This window comes from Chelonia mydas, chromosome 28 (assembly GCF_015237465.2).
Source record: "Chelonia mydas isolate rCheMyd1 chromosome 28, rCheMyd1.pri.v2, whole genome shotgun sequence".
NCBI lineage: Eukaryota > Metazoa > Chordata > Testudines > Cheloniidae > Chelonia > Chelonia mydas.
Window position 1 is genome coordinate 3,587,283 of NC_051268.2, and position 21,575 is coordinate 3,608,857.

Sequence of the window (21,575 nt, forward strand, 5' to 3'; positions counted from 1 at the left end):
TGGGAGTGGGGGTGGGAGATGGGGGAAGAGTGTCACTCTTCCCTGTGTGAACCCTAAAGCCTTAAAGATAAGAAGGTAAATAAAAAGAATCCAATTACGCAGAATTTTTTTTAATGGGGGCTCAGTCAGCTTGATGTTAATTTGAACGTTTGTACTGCATAGTTCTGATTGATAGCCATTGAACTCGCTTGAATATGAGTAATTTTACCAGGAGTCCGGTATTCAGCATAGATCAATATGGGCACCAGTGCAGTGGGGTTAAGCATTGTAGGGAGGGATGAAGTGAAACCTGTACAGCATTCTAAGCCTAGTTCTTGGAGAACATTTTATCCACATCACAAAAGCACTGCACGGTTTGCTGCAAATTGCTGGCCCTGTTGATGAGAGGGGTCCAGGCCTGGAGTATTCAGGGGATGCAGGTCAGAGAGGAACTATATTGGCAGAGCTGTTTGAGGGGGCCTAAGGCTGAAGTATGTGGTGTGTGCAGGCCAGGAGTGAAGAGATTTGGCTACACTATTGAGTCCAGCCGGGAAGCTGTCTGCTGTAGGCTTGGCTCAAGTCTGCGATCATCATTTGTTTCCATGAGCACCCAGTTCCCCCGCAGGCTAACATGAAATGGAGGAAAGCCCCCAGTGATCCTTTGGGCATGAGACTGATGAGCACAGTCCTTATGACAAGCACAAGCCATCCTGTTCCTATACATCCCACCCTTCCTCTCTTTTCTTCATAACAACAGTCTTCAGGTATGTAAAACGTTGTTATAAAGAGGAGGGTGATAAATTCTTCTTTAACCACTGAGGAGAGGACAGGACAGAAAGACCTTAAATTGAAGCAGGAGAGATTCAGGTTAGACATTAAAAAAACCTTCCTATCTGTAAGGATATCTAAGCACTGGAACAAATTACGAAGGGAGGTTGTGAAATCTCTGTCACTGGAGGTTTTTAAGAACAGGTTAGACCAGGGGTTGGCAACCTATGGCATGCATGCCAATTTTTGACAGCATGCTGCTGTCTGCCGGACCCTGGCGGACAGCAGCATGCCATTAAAAGCCCGGTCTGGCCCGCTCTTCCCCGCCCCCCCATGCACCGCTCTCTCCTTGCAGGGCAGGCAAGCTTCCCCCTCCCCCCGCCTTGTCCCCCAGCATGCTGGGTTCCTGCCCCTCCTCCTCTCCCTGCCTGCCGTGGCCCTTGCTGGGGGGGGGGGGGGGGGGGCAGAGCCGCAGCGCGCTCTGCTCCGGGGAGCTTGCGGAAGGGGGTGGAATTGGCATATCCCCTCCAGCCCCCTGTCGTGAGCCGCTCAGGGTAGGGGGCTGGGAGCACCCCCACAACCCCAGCCCACACCCCCTGCCCTGACCCCCGAACCCTCCTCACACACCCCCAGCCCCTTGCCCTGAACCCTCCACACCCCCCAGCACTCTGCTCTCACCCCAGCACCTCAACACACCCCCAGCCCTCTGCCCTGACCCCTGAACCCTCCTCACACACCCCCAGCCCTCTGCCCTGACCCCTGCACCCCCCAGCCCTCTGCCCTGACCCCTGCACCCCCTCACACACTCCCAGCCCCGTGCCCTGACCCCTGTCCCGCCCCCCAACTCCAGCCCTGACTTTGGCACCCCCCACACATACCCAGCCCCCTGCCCTGCCTCCTGCACACTCCTCACACACCCCAGCCCCCTGCCCTGACTCCTGCACCCCCCACACATACCCTGCCCCCCCACACGCCATGCCCTGACTCTTGCACCCCCCACATCCCCACCCCTCGCACCAAATGGGAGCTCCTGCATGCCCCCCCTCCCCCCCCACACACATTCCCACCTGCATCCCTCGCACCAAATGGGAGCTGCCCAGGTAAGTACTCCACATCCAAACCTCCTGCCCCAACCCTGAGCCCCCTCCCTCATTCTAGCTCCTGGCCAGACCCTACACCCCAACCCCCGGCCTGATCCTTCACCCCCAGCCCTGTTCTCAGCGCACTCCCACCCTCAGCTCAGTGCAGAGAGAGGAGAATGGCTAGAACCAGGGAGAAGGTAGGTACCCACTCCATGTGGACAGGGCTGGGACCCCGGGCCGGCGGCGGGCTGGTCGGGGCTGACGGCCGGGGCCCTGGCCGGCGGGGGCCGGAGGATGGAGCCCCGGACCAACAGTGGGCTGGGTGGCAGCAGGCTGGGCCTCTTGGCCCGCTGCTGGTCTGGGGTCCCGGCCTCTGACCCCGCTCGGCCCGCTGCCGGTCTGGGGTTCTGGCTGCCAGCCCCTTGCCGCCTGGGGTCCCGGCCAGGGCCCCGCTCAGCCCGCTGCCGGCCTGGGTGAACGGAACCCTGGTCCGGCAGCGGGCTGGCGGTGTAACATCAGCATTTTAATTTAATTTTAAATGAAGCTTCTTAAACGTTTTGAAAACCTTTTTTACATATGACAATAGCTTAGTTATGTAATATATAGACTTAGAGAGAGAGACCTTCTAAAAAACGTTAAAATGTATTTTTGGCACGCGAAACCTTAAAGTGAATAAATGAAGACTCGGCACACCACTTCTGAAAGGTTGCCAACCCCTGGGTTAGACAAACACCTGTCAGGGATGGCCTATAATAGAAAATAAGTCCTGCCTCAGTGCAGGGGACTGGACTAGATGACCTATTGAGGTCCCTTCCAGTCCTACATTTCTGTGATTCTATGGTTCTGTCAGGACTGGAGCAGGAGTTAACAGGAGAGACCTACTCTACTCCAAGGGGGGAAACACTGGGAAAGGAACAGTTTGTGGAGCATCTCCAGCCCCAAGGTGAAGGCTGGCAGCATTTGGGGCTCTGGCCTTCACTGAAGGAGGGTGGGGATCCCCAAAGCTCAAAGGGGGAGCAGGCTGAAACTTGCGCTGGAGACCCAGTAAACTCTGAAGGTGACTGAGATGCTCTCAGGGCCCCCAGAAGTAAGAGAGGCCCGTATCCTGATGGGATCTGTCCACAGTTCCCCCCCGCCCCACCCCAACACACACACTTTCTTTTCTTTCATTCCTTTATTTACTCTTGTTTGCCGACAGTCGGCTCTTTTGCGGTTTCACCTGGTACCCAAGAGAGGAAGAAAGTGCCCCGAGGTCTCAGCCAGAGGGTGGAGCCCTGATGCACTAGAAGGACATGCCCCTGTAGCACCCCTGGGGCAGGGGGCAATTGGACTCTCTGCACCCCAGAAGGCCTGAGGCCCAGCACTTTGGCACCAGTTTGATGGGCTGGATGGCCTCTCACTGGGGGCTGCCAGAAGCCTGGCACATGGAGTAGATACGGGGTGTCCTGGGGAGCAGGAAGCAGGGCAGCATCCCAGGCAGCACACCGAGAAGGGAAATGGAGAGGGGACGAGGGCGTACTGCAGTGAACTCAGCCCCCGTCCTGAAGGCCATTGGCAGAAAGTTGTCCTCTCCCTGGCCTACGGGGGTCAGACAGTGACACAGAGATCCCTTGGCAAAGGGTCACTTGGTCTTTGCCAGCAGCTCTCACCTGAGACCTGACAAACCCATCACACCAAACATCTCTTGGGAGGCTATTTATCCATAGGGGAGAGCATGTGAGGCTGTAACAAAGGTCGGGTCACTGGAAGAGGGGGAGTCCAGGGCATCTGTCCCAGGACTCCCAAGCTGGACTTGGCTGAAAGTCACTGATTTTTGTGATAGCAAGCTCTGTTCTACACGGTGTTCCTGTCGCCTAATAAACCTTTTATCGGCTGGCTGAGAGTCATGTCTGACTGCGGAGTTGGGGTGTAGGGCCCTCTGGCTTCCCCAGGAGCCCCGTCCGGGCGGACTTGCTGCAGGAAGCACACACTGTGGAAGGGGATGCTAATGCTCTGAGGTCAGACCCAGGAAGGTCGAAGCTGTGGAAGCTTCTGCCCTGGAAACAGTCTGCTCAGAGAGAGGAGGCTCCCCCAGAGTCCTGACTGGCTTCATACAGAGTAGTTCCAGAGGACTGACCCAGTGACTCCGTGACAGAGGCATCTACAAAAAGCTCATAACTGGTCAAGACTCACAATGACTGAAAGATCAACAAATGGGGCGTATGTAAGGAACAAAGCATTTATATTGAAAATCAACTTTAGGGACTTGGAATGGAAATCAATCACCAAGAGGTAATGGGCCCCAGAATTGGCCCATCCACCCAAGACGGAGTCATCACCAATGTTCCCTCTAATTTTTTCCATCCATGTGCGGAATGAATTTTGTTATGTGCTCCACCAATACTGAGGTAATGTGTGGATGTGCGCCACCAGTTCAAACAAAAATCCTAGATATAAATATATTTTTAAACAGTTCATAGGCATGGAAGAAGAAGAAAGAATATTAAAACAAGGGACAAAATGTGGCCTACTGAAAACAGCTACAGAAATAAAACACAGTCATGGACATTAAGAGAAAGCATAAAAAACATGCACCAGAGGCCCAATTTAATAACCTCCTCCTACCATAGACCACAAAATCTTCAGGGAAAGCTGCTCTCAAAAAATGAAGCATCTGCCAAAACACTAGCATGCTACCGACTTTTGCAGTTCACAAAACTATCCCTCTTGCATGCATATTATCTGCGCACACAGCCCAGCTTTAAGATGCTAAACAAATTTATGAGTCAACTAGAAATAGTCATGCTCTCATCGCAAATATTAATACAATATTTTCTGATACTGGAAAGGAGAGTAAAAGGTATTCACTCAGGCTTATACCATCTGTGGGATGTCAATTCTTAATTTGATGAATACTTCACACACAGAGAACAGTAAAAAGAAGTAATAAAGCAACACAAACAGCAAACAAAACCACAAACAAACAAGTGACAACACTGACAATATGAAGGGAAGTAAAACAGCAACTGGCTGGTGATGGGTATTTTAAATGAGTGTTTAGCACCCATGCTATGCAAGTGCAACAGAGCCCTGTAGAAACAGGCAAAGTTCTCCTGTTTTCACATTGTGTGTGCGTGTCACCAACTCAAAAACTGAAGAGTAGAAGCCCTGAAGCACATTGAAACAGGGATCTGTCTGCAAACTCCAAAGCCATGTGTCAAAGAGCTTGCAATAAGGTCTTCATCCTACAAAACACCGAACACCACACCTAGTGCTTCCTACTTCTGAGTCAATGGGAGTACTCTGAAGATCCGGAACAATACCAGATAGCAAAGATCTGGCCTTAATGGTTTCCAATACCTCTCCCCAAACAAATTCTAAAACGTAATGCAAATAACTTTTCTGGAATCCAACTCTAATTGAAAGGCCAAACAAATAAACAGCATCCATGGTCAAGTTCTTCCAGTTTTAACTGGAATAATAATCCATGTATTGATTAGTAAACATAGGATTTTTTAAAAAAATCATTAAGATCACAGTTTTGAGATATCTACAACACTCCAAAAGAATTATGTTGTTAAAAGAATCCTTGTCTTTCTTATCTTAAGCCATTAACACCCATGTAAACTTTGTTTGAAATGTTACCATGCCAATGTTATGAGCTAGGCCTAGCCACATGCTTTTGCTCCAATATTCATTCACTAAAGCCCCACTCCTGCAAACGCCTAATGCAAGGATGCCCTCCAGAGGCATAACTGTTTGCAGGATCAGTATCTAAGAGAGAGTAAATAGCATGAAAGCAGCTTCTTAAAGCCACAACAATCAAAATAAAATCACAGATGTATTTCTTTTAACCTTGGATTGCTGTAATTTATCATCAGATCACTACAACAGAAAGATAAAAGTGTTTTTTTCAGTTTGTTCAGTGTGTGGACTGGACAGTAGTTTAGAGCCTGATCCTGCACTTATGAAGACCTCACTGCAACCTAATCTGCAGTCTGCACTCTTTAAAAATACTCTCATAACCGCCTCAGAACTCTAGGAGGAGGACAGATTAACTACACGTATCTACAAAAGCAGCCTAAATGCTTTACAATAAAAAAAGCACCAACATAAGTCAGATTCGCAAAAAGAAAAGGAGTACTTGTGGCACCTTAGAGACTAACCAATTTATTTGAGCATAAGCTTTCGTGAGCTACAGCTCATGAAGTGAGCTATAGCTCACGAAAGCTTATGCTCAAATAAATTGGTTAGTCTCTAAGGTGCCACAAGTACTCCTTTTCTTTTTGCGAATATAGACTAACACGGCTGTTACTCTGAAATAAGTCAGATTCTGCATTAAGATCTGCTAATGCAGAATCCCTCAGCCCTCTTTACCTCTCTGCTCTGGATCTGTCTCCCTCCAGTCAAACTAAATCTTTTCCCAGTCTTTCTAACATCTCCTAGCAGATGTCCACCAGCTGTCAACAGAAACTCAACATGGCCCAAAGCAAGCTCTTCATCTTTCCCTGCTGATACTAGGTGAAAAATATTTTGGTTTAGAACCGCAGAGGATTCACTGTTTTGTGTTTGCTCTATAATTCTAACAGGTGAAAATAGCGGGGGTGCCACATTATTCCTTCCCCATCAGATTATTCCTGGGATATTTCAGATCTTGTAATTATATCAATAATCAGGTGGTAATTAGTACCAGCTCCTCACCCCAGACTCATAGTTACCTTAACAATAAGTAAAGGAAAGATGTGCTTGGACTGACCTTGCTCTGATGCATTAATCAGACAATGGAGTTTCCCCAGCACCCCACCCCACCCCCCATATAGCCACATCCCCTGCATGCTCCAAAATGCCAGCAACCCGCCCAAAATCTTGGCACCCCAAACCCCCGTGCAGCCTGATCCCCCAGCCCAGCCTGGGGCTGGGGAAGTCTCCTGTCTCTCCCTGGCACCAGCAGCCCAACTGGGGCTGCTGAGAGAGTCCAACTCTCTCCTCTCCCTGCCACTGCAGCCCGGCTGGAAGTTGGGACACCTCAAACTCCCGACCCCCACATCACCTCACTCACCCCCTATTCCCCCCACCTACCCCTATTTCCCCCATCACCTCACCTTCTTCCGCATCCTCTCCACGGTCCAGAAGGCACCTAATTAGTGGAGCCACATTTGTGCAGCTCCACTTATTAGGTATGCAGCCCTTCATTCCCATGTGCGCGGCCGCCCAGGTTCGCACTTTAGAGGGAACTGTGGTCATCACTCCTCACTAGTCAGCTGGTAAGGTAACGCAACGCTCAAGAGACCAGCCTTGCTTCCTCCCAAACTATCAATGGAAAACCATCGGGGCACCACCAAACACCTGAAACCGGGTTGGGTAGGGGAAGATGGTGAAGCTGAAGGTAACAAAAATTTAATCATCTGAAATCCAAAATATGAATAATTTAAAGGCACATGTTACACGTGTATGGGGTGGAGGGGCAGGCCAGAGTATATAGGGGAGGGGGCCTGTTTGGAGGAGGGGTAGAGCTAGGGCATGGCTGGAGCAGGGGCAGGGGGCTCATCTGGAAGAAGCAGTGAGGGCCCAGCTCAGTGTGCAGCTCAGGCTACATCACCAAGGTGGCATGTGCCATATCATATGCTGCTGCCTGTAATACATGTGTGAAGCAGCCGAGGTCAGGAGACAGCTACTGGCTCCTACAGAGCTAAGAGAGGGCTGGAGGGGAAGCCGAGCTGGAACTGTGGCAGCAGGAGAAGGTGGCAGAGAGAGAGACATTTGAAACCATGACTGTTATTCCCATTCCACCATAACAAAAAGTATGGGGCGCGGGGGGGAGGAGAGCAGCACTTCAGAATCATCCAGCACCTACGTGGAGAGAGCACTGGACAGAGACTATTCCTGGCTCTGCCACAGGCCTGCTGGGTGACCTTGGGTAAGTCATTGCACTTCTCTGTGCATCTGATTGCAAACTTGTGTGAAGCCCACAACTGCCTATAGGGCTCCTAACTCCTCCAGCCAACATTGCTCTGCACAAAAAGCTAGGAAATTCACTAACAAAAAACTTTATGAATGCAGGATTTAAAGTTGCCCAGAGCTGTTTGGTGCCCCTCCAAAAGAGAGATCAGCAAAACTCAAACTTGTAATAATCAGGAAATGCAGAGATAAGGTACTCACCAATGTAACCCTAAATCTGACTGACGTGAGCAATGACCCAATACTCCCACAATACACCTATGCAAACCCAACCATTGCAGATAGGGCCTATCACTAAAGTACTAGGGAAAACGACAACCATGGCACAGAATCAAGCCCCTAATCTTTGCTAAGATGGAATTTGGTTTTAGGTGAGCTGCGCTGTACAGGCCTGGGCCCATGAAACCCCGCTGGGGCTCTCACTGAGCATGCACAATAACAGCTGCTGAAACTGGAAAAAGGCTAGTGTAGTGCCCATCTTTAAAAAAGGGAAAAAGGAGGATCCGGGGAACTGCAGGCCAGTCAGCCTCACCTCAGTCCCCAGAAAAATCATGGAGCAGGTCCTCAAGGAATCAATTCTGAAGCACTTAGAGGAGAGGAAAGTGATCAGGAACAGTCAGCATGGATTCACCAAGGGCAAGTCATGCCTGACTAATCTAATTGCCTTCTGTGATGAGATAACTGGCTCTGTGGATGAGGGGAAAGCAGTGGATGTGTTATTCCCCGACTTTAGCAAAGCTTTTCATACGGTCTCCCACAGTATTCTTGCCAGCAAGTTAAAGAAGTATGGGCTGGATGAATGGACTATAAGGTGGACAGAAAGCTGGGTAGATCGTTGGGCTCAACGGGTAGTGATCACTGGCTCCATATCTAGTTGGCAGCCAGTATCAAGCGGAGTGCCCCAAGGGTCAGTCCTGGGACTGGTTTTGTTCAATATCTTCATTAATGATCTGGAGGATGGTGTGGATTGCAACCTCAGCAAGTTTGCAGAGGACACTAAACTGGGAGGAGAGGTAGACATGCTGGAGGGTAGGGATAGGATACAGAGGGCCCTAGACAAATTAGAGGATTGGGCCAAAAGAAATCTGATGAGGTTCAACAAGGACAAGTGCAGAGTCCTGCACTTAGGACGGAAGAATCCCATGCACCGCTACAGACTAGGGACCGAATGGCTAGGCAGCAGTTCTGCAGAAAAGGACTTAGGGGTTACAGAGGACGAGAAGCTGGATATGAGTCAACAGTGTGCCCTCGTTGCCAAGAAGGTCAATGGCATTTTGGGCTGTATAAGTAGGGGCATTGCCAGCAGATCGAGGGACATGATTGTTCCCCTCTATTCGACACTGGTGAGGCCTCATCTGGAGTACTGTGTCCAGTTTTGGGCCCCACACTACAAGAAGGATGTGGAAAAATTGGAAAAACGTCCAGCGGAGGGTAACAAAAATGATTAGGGGACTGGAACACAGGACTTATGAGGAGAGGCTGAGGGAACTAGGATTGTTTAGTCTGCGGAAGAGAAGAATGAGGGGGGATTTGATAGCTGCTTTCAACTACCTGAAATGGGGTTCCAAAGAGAATGGATCTAGACTGTTCTCAGTGGTAGCAGATGACAGAACAAGGAGTAATGGTCTCAAGTTGCAGCGGGGGAGGTTTAGGTTGGATATTAGGAAAAACTTTTTCACTAGGAGGGTGGTGAAGCACTGGAATGAGTTACCTAGGGAGGTGGTGGAATCTCCTTCCTTTGAGGTTTTTAAGGTCAGGTCTCTTCCAAGCCTGGTATTCTATGATTCCCCACCTTTTGTAGCAGCACTTTTAAAAACAGGCCAGAGAAATATGTAAATTCTTTGAAGTACATTCCAGAAGCTGCTGAGCATGGACAACTTGAAATGAAACCAAAGTTCTGCCTCTCCAAGGACCTGGCCCAGGTGCAAAATTACAGACACTTCCCAGAAATCTGAAATGGCCACGTCATAATTGATAGAATGGTATTTCTCTATTTACTTCTGGGAATTACCAATAAAAGAAACAACCCAGTGAAAGTGATACATGAGATCTTTCCCTCAGGGTGTCTTTACAAATTGGTGTAATCTAATCTGGAACTTTATGCAGTAAAATGCCTTATTTATAGTCCTATGGCGATTGCCTGGTGTCACTAAAGGGCAGAATTAAGCTTGGGTGCCTTAGCTATGAATTTCCATTCTCTAGCATATTGCAATTGCTGTTAAGTGGGATCGGCAAAATTCATTTTGTCTATTTCTTTCTTTAATTTCAATAGATGATATCAATATTTATTTAAGCCCTTTTTTCAATGTTTACAATTTCAATGTTCAGAGCTGTAGGAAGTTATGGGGGTTGTCAGACAACAATTTTTAATTACAGTAAATGTTGAGATTCCAAAAGCCAAATCTTTATAACTGTTCAAACAGAAATTTTCAACGTCAAATGCAAAATATACAGTGTAAATATCCTTTAGTCAAACTCAACTTTCTCCAGAGACATTTCTGTATATTACCTATATACATATTTTTTCATTTGTGTGTGTACAGTGAAATCAACATTTACTGGAATTTATTAATAAAAATCCAGTGCTTTCAAGCATAATTTTAAGTAATGAAGTACTTGAATTCTTTCACTTCCTAGACTGTAAAGCTTGCTTTGAGGATAATTACAGCCTCCCTGTGATGTATTTGACTCTCAGTACCATAACCCCATTGTGATGTAGCTCCTGTCTGGGAGCTCTGCTGAGGCCAGCGGCATTATGATCAGAAGGTGACACTCTGACACATGAGCAGAGACACATGGGGGAGGGTGGAGGATGAGGTAACATGGAGGCTACCAGGGTTGAACATGGCCCTACAGAGTGTGGGGAGAAAACTGCCTCTCCCCTCTCCCACCTCCCAGAGTCAGTAACTCTGATAAATTGTTCCCTGAAATCTAAATACCCCCAGTATGTGAGACAGTGATTAACGCAGGTGCCTTAGGGACTGCAGCGTCAACCCCCTGCCTGGACGAGGGGGATGAAAAACTGCAGTAGAAAGGGGTTCGGCTGGGAGAGGGCACAGCTGATGTGGGACTGGGAGCTGAGTTGACCAGGAGGCCAGAACTCATGGGGCGTTGGAACAAGAAGTCAACAGGACTGGGTAGAGGCACTTCTGTGTATTTTCCCCATTAACCATTCTGCCATTTACTTAATTTAGAAACTTTTCGTTCACATTTAAACACATTGGAGCTAAGCTGTGTTGATGCATTTCCACTTACAGTGGTACAGTTTTAATTAGGTGCTTAATCAGATGCTTATGCAACACAAATCAGTCAATAATTAGTGTGCTTTCATTAATTAACTTGACTGTGCGCTGTGCATTGCTTTTAAAAAAAGATGGTGTGAGCAAGTGTCAAAATTTCAGGCATTAAGAAATGGAAATTAGTGTCAGTTCATTTCTCATGCGTTTATCTCGTAATTTTAATTTCAGTATAGAATCAGTATTAATACCATGTTGTTTTAATAGCATTAGGGTTTACATGTATAATGTTCGCAAGATTTCATTGGATATTGACCTTTTATTTTGAGATTACTAAATACAATCCAGCACACCACTCCTGAAAGACTAAGCCCTGGCCGGTGGCATGCTCCCTAGAGAGCAAAGACGTGAGGAGCCCTTTCGCCCTAAAAAGTGCTTTTGGCTCTGACATTGCTTCATCCATCCTACCAGAAAATGCTATAGGTAACCAGGTAATTACAGCATACTTTCACTAGGTATCGTTCTACCAGCTATGTGCCAAAATTCAAGTGGTTCTGTTCGTTTATCTTTCATTCAGCTTTGCAATTATTAGACCCCATTTAAAAACTGGAACTGAAATAGCCAAAGGAAGTTAAGAAGAGAGTGGCATCGAGCATAGGTGGGGATAAAACAATAAAGGGAAAGAGCTGGCTATGCAAAAAGGAACATCCCAAACCGTTAGAGCCCAAGACCGCTGTCCAACTGAATCCACCCCAGCCAGGCCTATCAAACTGGGCCCCTGAGAAATCGTCAATCCCATCTGGAAGTGAATGCTTCGTGTTCCAGATGGAGCTATGGTGTGTGCATCTGGCCTGCTGATGTGCTGCTTTGGTACAGAATGACCATGGCCACAGGGAGCAGAGACTTGGACTCCTTCAAAACAAAATCCCAGATACCCCTCCAGCATCCCCTCCCCTCCACCAGTTCCACACACTCTGCCATCCCCTCCCCCACCGCCACATGGCCATTCTCAGCCTATTCCTAACCGTTTCTTCCAGCCTTTAGCACTATAAATAAATAAACCATGTTGTTACAAAAGGTAGCTCCTGCCAGAGAAACCTGATCTCCTTCTGTGAGAAGGTAACTAATTTTTTGGACTAAGGAAATGCAGTAGCTCTAATCTACCTGGATGTCAGTAAGTTCCACATGGGAAACTATTCGTTAAATTGGAGAAGATGGGGATTAATATGAGAACTGAAAGGTCGATAAGGAATTGGTTACAGGGGAGACTACAAGGGATCATACTGAATGGTGAGCTGTCAGGCTGGAGGGAGGTTACTAGTGGAGTTCCTCAGATCAGTCCTGGGACCAATCTTATTCAACATTTTTATTAGTGACCTTGGCACAAAAAGTGGGAGTGTGACAGAAACCTGGGAGGTATTGCCAATATGGGGGACAGGAAAATCTTCCAAGAAGATCTGCATGACCTTGAAAGCTGGAGTAAAAGAAATGGGATGAAAATGAACAGTGCAATCATTTTTGCAATAAGCAATAAGTTAGTATTGTTGTACAAGGCACCAACGAGACCTCATCTGAAATACTGTGAACCATTCTGGTGTCCCATGTTTAAGAAAGACGAATTCAAAGTGGAACAGGTGCAGAGAAGGGCTACTACGATGATCTGAGGAATGGAAAATCTGCCTTATGAGAGGAGACTCAAACAGCTTGGCTTGTTTAGCCAAACCAAAAGAAGGCTGAAGAGAGATAGGATTGCTCTCTATAAATACATCAGAGGAAAAACACCAGGGACGGAGAGGAGTTTAGGTTAAGCACCAGTGCTGGCACTGGAACAAATGGCTATTGGCCATCAATAAGTTTTGGCTTGAAATTAGGCAAAGGTTTCTAACCATCAGAGTGAAGTTTTGGAACAGCCTCCCAAGGGAAGCAGTGGGGGCAAAAAACCTAACTGGCTTCAAGACTGAGCTCGATACCTTTCTGGAGGGATTGGTATGATGGGACTGCCTACAATGGCATGTAGTCAATCCCCAGAGCTAAGGTAGTTCAGCTCTGGAATAGTCTTACAAGGGTGGCTGTGGAATATCTTTCCCTGGAAGTTTCCAAGAACAGGCAGGACAAACCTCTGTCAGAGATAATCTACATATACTTGGTTCTGCCTCAGCAGAGAGAGCACCGGACTTGATAACTTCTTGAGGTCTTTTCCAGCCCTACATTTCTATGATGCTATGCAATATATACATATAAAACACAACATACAGAAAAATCCCCACCACAACATAATGTCAGGCAATTCAGAAAAACAACAACAAAAAACTACACTCCACAGCATAAAATGACACAACACAAAGGAGAAGAAAGCCACACAAGGCAAACTAACACACCCTAAAGTACACAATGGAAAAGAGCTCGACTCAAACCAACACAACACAGGCACCAAACAAGCTGAGGCAAAACAATACACCATAAAACTATGCAACACATGGTGCATCACAGTTCCAAATGGCACCCTGCAAAACAGCTCAGCGTAGAAGACGACACAGCACAAGACAGAATTATTTCAATGTAGGCCTGGAAGGGATCTTGAGAGGTCATCTACTCAAGTCTCCTGTGATGAGGCAGGACCAAGTATCACTAGATCAGGGGTGGGCAAACTTTTTGGCCCGAGGGCCACATCAGGGTTGCACAACTGTACAGAGGGCCCACTTGCTACTGCCCCCCTCAGAATTCCCAACCCATCCAATCCCCCCTGCTCCTTGACCCCTGACCACCCCCTCCCAGGACCCCACCCCCATCCATCCCCCCCTGCTCCCTGTCCCCTGACTGCCCTGACCCCCTCCACATCCCCGCCCCCTGACAGACTCCCACACCTATCCAACATTCCCCGTCCCCTGACCACGCCCCCCCCAAGAACCTCCGCCCCATCCAACCACACCCTGCTCCCTGTCCCCTCACTGCCCCCCAGAACCCCCTGCCCTTTATTCAACCCCCTGCTCCCCACCCCCTTACCATACCACTCAGAGCAGCTGGAGCTCATAGCCCCACCGCCCGGCCAGAGCCAGCCACACCACCATGCTGCCCGGCAGGAGCAGCGGGCCAGAGCACTGGCGGCGCGGCAAACTGAGGCTGCGGTGAATGGGGGACAGCACTGGAGGGGCCAGGGGCTATCCTTCCTGGCCAGGAGCTCAAGGGCTGGGCAGGACAGTCCCACGGGTCGTACTTTGCCCACCTCTGCCCTCGACAGTCCCAGACTGGTGTACCTCTAACCTGATCTTAAAAACCTCCAATGAAGGAAATGCCACAGCCTCCCTTGGAAGCCAATGCAATGCAAACACAGGCCACAACAACACTGTACACACACATACGCTGGGCTTGTGGTTAAGGGGAGACGCAAGAATTCAAACAATCTGGGTTCAGATCCCAGTTTTGCCCCAAACTCTCAATGCAAACTTGAGCAAATTACTTCAGCTCTCTGAGCTTCAGTTTCCCCATCTGTAAAATGGAGAGTAGCCTCCCACCATTTGCCTATTTAGCCTTTGAGGTTTTTGCGGAAAGGACTCTCTGTCACTGTGGGCATGTCTACACTGCAGTTAGACACCGGCGGCTGGCCTGTGCCCGCTGACATGGGCTCACATGGTTCAGGCTGTGGGGCTGTTTAATTGTGGTGTAGATGTTCTGGCTTAGGATGCAGCCCAAGGTCTGGCACCCTCCCACCTCGCAGGGTCCTACAGCCTGGCTCCAGCCCGGGCCCAGACATCTACACTGGAATTAAACAGCCCCTTTGCCCGAGCCCTGTGAGCCTGAGTCAGCTGGCATGCGCCAGCTGAAGGATTTTAATGGCAGTGTAGACATACCCTTGGTGTCTGTTCAGCACCTGTCACAATGGGGACCCTTCTCTTGGTCAGTGTCTGTGCAGAGCCCTGCACAACACGAGGCCGGACCTCAGTCTGGGGCTCTGCAACTCCCGGCATTACAGGATCCCCGATTTTGTTTGGGGTCCCTGCAGCACCTGGCAAAATGTGGGGGCAGGATCTCTGTCAGGGTCTGTACAGTGCCCAGTGGTGGGGCATGATCTTGGTCGGAGGTCAGTGCAGTGCCGGGCCCAACGGGGACACAGGTCTCAGTGGAGGTCTCTGAAGTGCCCAGCACAATGAAGGCAGCAATCTGGGCCGCAGTCGGGCGCTGCCTGGCACAAGGGGGGCTGTGATCTTGGTCCAGGTCTCAGTTTTACCTGGCACAATGCGGGGCCTGACGTCAGTTGGGGTCTCTACAGTGCCCAGCACAACAGGGGCACAGATCTCAGCTGGGGTCTTCACAGCACCTGTCACAACAGTGGGGTCTGACCTCTGTTGGGGTCTCTGCAGTGCCTGGCAGAACAGGGACCCAGATCTCAGTCCGGGTCACTGTAGCACCCGGCACAACAAGGTCCCTGCTCTCTGTAGGGGTCTGTGCAGTGGCTGGCATAACAAGTGCCCTAAACTTGGTCAGGGTTTGTGCAGTGCCTGACACACTGGAGGACCTGATCTCAGGCAAGGCCTGAGCCACGCTCAGTATGATAAGAGCCCTGATCTCAGTCAGACACCTGGAGAGAAAAGCGGAAAGATTTTCAAGAATTTAATATCTGAATTTCAGAATTGAGGAAAAAAATGGGGCACAAACGAAATATCTGCGAATACAAGAGAGAAGCACCAACATCTGGGGAGATTTTATGTCACCGTTCAACAGTTCAAGAGAAAGGAGGGGAAATTTGAGGGGATTATACAGCGATATTCAATCAATCAATCAACAAAAGAGTGGGATGGATTCTTCTTGCCTCACACTCACCGGCCGGCAGGGAGCCCTGGGCGATGTGGCTGTCACAGGGGACAGGAGCGGGGCTGGAGTCAGAAGGTCACTGGCTGTGGGGAGGGGCTGGCAGTGGGGTCTGGGAACATGACTAGCAGGTGGGGGGGAGGGGGGGGGGCTGCTGGGTTGGGCAGGGTGGGGGAGGGGACGTAGCGGGGACTGGGAAACCGAGGACTGGGCCGTCTCCATGGGGGGGCACTTGCTCCTCCCTCCCCTTCCTGGGCCCCCCCAGCCCAGCCCAGCGGTGTCCCTGTCTCGGGGCTCTGCCCGGTTCAGAATCACTCCGGGGAACGATTCCCCCTAAACCGGGACAAGTCACTGCAGGTAAAGTGGGGGGGACACCCCCCCCCCAAAGCTGAGATTTGAACTGGCCACGGGCGAAGTGGGGAGGAAACGGGGTCCGGGGGGGGGGGGGGGCAGAGCCCGTCTCAGGGAGGTGCGGGGGGGTCACCCGGGCTGCTGCCCGTCGCTGCCGGGAGAGAAAGGGGGCAGGGCGGGAGCGGGGGGGTGGCAGCGGTAAATCCGAGGGGATCTCAGCCCCCCCTTTCCCTCCCCGCCCCTCGGGGGGCCCCGGCTCTTCTCCCCCCCCCGGCCATGCCCGGGCTGCGCCGACATTTTCCCTCCGCCCCTGTCCCCAGGTCTCCCCCCGCCGCCCGGCAGCCCCCGCCCGGCAGCCCCCGCCCGGCCCCACGCAGGGACCCCGGGGAGGCTGGTCCCCCCCCGGACACTGGGGCAGAGTCACCGCCCGGCCCCGGGGCTCGCTCCGGTACCTGGAGGCTGCAGCTCCGCAGCGGGGCGGGCGGAGCCCGGGGCTGCCGGAACCTAAAGCCGGGGGGGGACCCCGTGCCCGGCGCCCTACGAACTGCAGCCTGTGTGAGGCCGACCCCACCCCCGCCCGATGTGCGCATGCGCAGAGCCGGGAGGCAGGACGGGGTAGAGACAAGCGCTCCAGCGGCACAAATCCCTCCTCCGGGAGAGGCTCCAACGGCCCCGCACGAGCCAGGCAGAGCCGTAGCGCCGCGCGCGTTCAGAGCCCCTCCGCCGTACGTCACTTCCGCTGCCGGGAGAGTCAGAAACTACATCTCCCAACCTGCCCTGGGGGCCGCTTCCGCCCTCCCTAGCGCAGGTAAGGGAGGGTCCCGGGGTCAGCCTGACTCTCCCCGAGCCTCTCGTTCCCTGCCCCTCCCCCACCCGGCGCCTCTCAGACCCGCCGCGCCCGGAGCCCTCCGGCGCCTTCCCGCTTCTCAGGCGACCTCTCCCGCCCCCGGGCCCGGCCGCTGCGCCGCGGGGGGAGCCGGGGAGCGCGGGCCGGGGCTGCTCGCTGGGCGGCCGGAGCCTCAGCCCCGGGGCCTCCGGCCCGGCTGCTCCCCGGGGTCCGGGCAGCGCCCCTAGGACCGGCCCCGCCCCGGGCCCCCCCGGCCCCGCCCCCCTTGGCCCGCGCCGGGGGCTCCCGAGGCAGCGGCCGGCCCGGCGGCCGGGGAGACCCCGCCCAGCGAGCGAGCCCGGCCGGGGCCGCGCTGGGGCTTCCCCGGAGCCCGCTGGAGCAGCGGGCCGGGGGCTGCAGGAGCCGGTGGGCCCGGGAGGACCCCGCCGTGTGCCCCCGGGTGTGCGCGCCCCCCGGCGGAGAGCCCCGGTGCCGGGAACCAGCCCCGCCGCCCCGGCCTCCCGCCCCGCGCCCCGGCGGCCGGCTCGGCTTCGCCCCCCGCGCCTCAGACAGCCCGGCCCCGCCTGGCGGGCCCCGCTGCCACGGCCCGGGCGGGAGTCCGAGAGAGGCGCCTCCTGCCGGGCCGAGCGGCACGGGGCTGGCCGGGTCGGTGGGAGGGAGCCATTCCTGACCCTTCCCCCGTCGGCTTTTCAGATTGTGCCCCGTTTTCTCTCTCAGTCTCCAGTGTTCGTTCAGCAACCTCGGATTTGGGATATTTTCCCACCCGTGTGACCCGCAGCAAATTTTCTTTCTTTCTGTGGGAAATTGTCCTGAATCATTCCCCAAATGAGAAGGGGCTCAATGAGTGCAGCTTGCAGAGCCCTGAGACCCAGCTGCCTCTGGGGTGGGGTGGGGTGGCCATTCACTGCCAGCAACAAGGCAAGGAAGGGAGGGAGGGAAGGGGGACAGGAGGATGCTTTCTGAACATTGATCTCAAAACTCAGGTTTTGCCTCTTCTGTGTTATCAAATGTCAATTAGAAATCCTCTTGGGTTTGGGGCTGTTCCCCATGTTTCTAAATCCCAGCAACTTCTCCTTCCTTGGAGGGAACCTCTGGCCCTGAGTCGTTCTTCATCCTGGAGGTTGCAGGGGGTTAAATTGCCCAGTGATCATCTTTCCCCTCCCCTCTGAGAATCATTTGTTCCCCGCTGTATCTCTGTTAAAATGTTTGCTGATGAAAGAGACCAGCATATCTTTAATACACATCAAAGCCAGAGGCCTCCCCCTCTCTGGGGGATCAGTGGTTCCCAGCTGGTACCAGGAGAGTTGGCTGGACCCTTTTCTTTTCTCCAGCTGGCACAGGATGAGGAGTCACTCTGGGTGCAGCGTGGGTCTAGAAGTATCCCACACAGCATGACAAATGGTCTCTGAAAGAGGTTGCTTCCCGCCATGCTAAGATGTAGCCACCTCTGGGGTGGATGCATGGTGGCCATTATTTGCTAGTGACAGGGCATGGAAATTTCTTATCTATTTTGCAAAAAGAAAAGGAGTACTTAGAGACTAAGGTGCCACAAGTACTCCTTTTCTTTTTGCTGATACAGACTAACACGGCTGCCACTCTGTTACCTATTTTGGCCCTCCATGCCTTCCACTCTCCTGTTAAAGAAGCATCCCCAAGGGCTCCCTTTGCCTGTGTGACTGGCCAGCAAGGGGTGGTGATAACTTTCTATCCATTTATCAGACACTGTGAGGTAACACTGTTGCTGGGGGGGTGGGGGATGCATGTCTGTGTGGGGAAATTGCAGCTGGAGCTGAAGGGTCATTGTGGAAGGGGGAGGCCTCTGGGTGACTGGGCAGGGGGTACCCTAGTCAGGTTGGTCGGTTCTGGAGGTTTGAGGTTTCAGGGGGTGGTTCTGATGTGTCCAGTGCTAAGGCTGTGCATCCTGGGGGTGGGTATTGCTGGGAGCCTGTTGGCTGCAGAACAGCGGGGGTGGGCGTTTCTTTGGGGGTGGGGCAGGGGGTTAGAGGGTACCTGGTGCTGTGCCAGGGGCTCTGTCTGGGATTCACCTGCTGGCTCCTGGGATCGTTGCCATGCCCAGTGCACAGAGCTGGGAGGGGGGGAGGATGTCAGGCAAATGGGGTGAGGGGTCCTGCTGTAAAGCATCAGGGGATCCCAGGCAAATGGCATGGCAGATCCTGCTGAAGGGCAGGTGGGGATCCTAGGCAGGCAGTTGGAGACTGAGTTCCCAGCAGTCCCTGGCTGTTGGGGGCTCTTGGTGGAGGGAACCCTTTGGGATTCTCAGACTGGCAATGAAGGTCTGGTGAGGCTCTGAGCGGTATTTGGGGTCCCTGGCCAGGGACTCTGGGGGCTGGGTCCCAGGGAATATCTGGTGAGACCCTGGCTGGGGGTCTGGGTACTGGGGAGCTGTCTGGGGGCTGCTACTAACCATGCTCCTTCTCCCTGATCAGCTTGTGCCAGAATCCTAGCTCCAAGTATTGCCCGACGTTCCCCGGCCATGCCCAGTCACAGTGATAACTTTCTATCCACTTATCAAACACAGAGTTTGCTTTTCTCCTCTCTTGAAAACTGCAGGAACTTCCGGTACTGTTGCGAAAATTCATACCCCTAGTCCTTGTCCTAGATCTGGGGGGTGAGGGAGGTGGGAAGGGGGTTAGCATTGCCACACAGTGATTTCTTCCACAGCATTCTGGACTCATTCTTTCTGAATTCTGGTTTCATTGAGACCATTGTTAATCCAGAGTCCCTGTGTGGAAAGACAAGGAGTGACTCCAGATGAACAGTGGGGCAAATGAGATTAGCAAGTCTCCCTGTGAGGACGTGCTCTCATTAGCTGCTCTCCCCAGAGAGCTAAAGGAGGGAAGGCTGCTGAAATGCTCTGTCCCTCTCTGCTTATGATATTGGGGTTCAGCTTCCTGGATCAGATGCTGCAGCCTCTATTGTGATCTGGGAGACCAGGCTTAGCAGCTGCTGCTCCCCCAGTGAGGCTTCTGTGCTGGGAAGTGACCTTAATTAAAGCTGCTTCTCTGCCTGGCCCAGGTGATGACTTTCTCCAGCTGGTACTAGCCCTATAGGCCCTATTAATACTAAATTCTGAGCCAGAGACTCCAGGTAACTAAAAGAAACCAAGGGAAAATGCTGGGGTCTGGCATTAAAATGACTCTACAGAAACAGCGCCCCCTCCCACCTCTCACCATTTCTCCTCCCATTAGCAATTGCAGGAGCAAATCAAGGGGTGAAAGTAACTTAAACGACTTACCGGTATGCTGGAGTCCTGAGTGGAGCATGGCCTCAACTGGAAGAGGTGGGGCCTTTAAATCAAGATCAGGATTTAAAGGCCCTGGGGCTCCGGCTGTGGCTGAGAGCCCCAGGGCCTTTAAATCACCCTGGAGCTACCAGCTCAGAGGCGGTTGAGAGCCCCGGGGCTCAGGGGCGAATTAAAGGGCCCGGGGCTTCAGTCACCGCAGAGCTCTGGGCCCTTTAAACCACCACGGGAGCCCTGCCGCCGCTACCCTGGGGATCCAGCAGCGGGGCTTGGGGGGCGCTTTAAAGGGTTCCCATCCACTTTTGCTTCCTCTACTAATTCTTCCCGGTTGGTGAGCAGGGTTCTCCACACCCAGAGATTTTCCTACCTCTTTCTATTACAATGGACTCACTAGATTCCCTAGTACATAAGAATGGCCAGATTGGGTCAGACCAAAGGTCCATCTAGCCCAGTGTCCTGTCTTCCAACAGTGACCAATACCAGGTGTCCCAGAGGGAATGAACAGAACAGGAATCATCAAGTGATCTATCTCCTGTCACCCATTCCCAGCTTATGGAAAACAGAGTTTAGGGACACTAACCCTGCCCATCCTCGAAAATAGCTTTTGATGTACCTATCCTCTGTGAATTTATCATATTCTGTTTTTGAATCCTGTTCTAGTCTTGGCCTTCACAGCGTCCTTTGGAAAAGAGTTCCACAGGTTGACCGTGGGTTGTGTGAAGAAATACTTCCCTTGGTTTGTTTTAAACCTGCTGCCTATTCCTTTCATTGGGTGATTCCTAGTCCTTGTGTTATAAGGAGTAAATAACACTTCCTTCTTTACTTTCTCCACACCCGTCATGACTTGATAGACCTCTCTCATATCCCCCCTTCATCTCTTTTCCAAGCTGAAAAGTCCCAGTCTTTTTCATCTCTCCTCATACAGAAGCTGTTTCATACTCCTAGTTTTGTGTGTGTTTGTTTGTTTTTTGGCCCTTCTCTGAACTTTTTCCAATTCCAATATATCTTTTTTGAGATGGGGTGACCATGTCTGCACACAGTATTCAAGATGTGGGCGTACCATTGTATAGAGGCAAAATGATATTTTCTGACTTATTATCCATCCCTTTCTTAATGATTCCCAACATTCTGTTCGCTTTTTGACTGCCTTTGCACATTGAGTGGATGTTTTCAGAGAACTATCCACAGTGACTCCAAGATCCCTCTCTTCAGTGGAAACAGCTAATATAGACCCCATCATCTGAGATTATGTTTCCCAATGGGCTGCAATATGTGCTATCCTGACATCTAGGACTGCTGAGATCCTG

The 21,575-nt window shown here is 51.7% G+C and overlaps 3 protein-coding genes across 10 annotated transcripts in view; 1 reads left to right on the forward strand and 2 right to left on the reverse strand.

Moving 5' to 3' along the window:
• LOC102942056 (zinc finger protein OZF) overlaps positions 1 to 16,887 on the reverse strand; it is a 31,982-nt gene extending 15,095 nt beyond the window's left edge. Inside the window, exon 1 of one of the 5 annotated variants that reach the window (XM_037887378.2) lies at positions 16,612 to 16,887. Coding sequence is in view for 3 of the 5 variants with exons in the window: in XM_043537397.1 (XP_043393332.1) it covers positions 6,911 to 7,052 (142 nt within the window). In the remaining 2 variants the exon portion in view is untranslated. Of the gene's footprint in view, positions 1 to 6,910; positions 7,303 to 15,820; positions 16,495 to 16,611 lie in introns of those variants that run through there. The other 4 variants (XM_037887379.2, XM_043537397.1, XM_043537395.1 and 1 more) reach the window with 4 other exon arrangements.
• LOC102943236 (zinc finger protein 883) overlaps positions 1 to 21,575 on the forward strand; it is a 2,438,435-nt gene that overhangs the window by 157,831 nt on the left and 2,259,029 nt on the right. The gene's annotated exons all lie outside the window — the stretch shown is intronic.
• LOC114020163 (zinc finger protein 501) overlaps positions 1 to 21,575 on the reverse strand; it is a 1,907,800-nt gene that overhangs the window by 123,832 nt on the left and 1,762,393 nt on the right. The window lies entirely within an intron of this gene.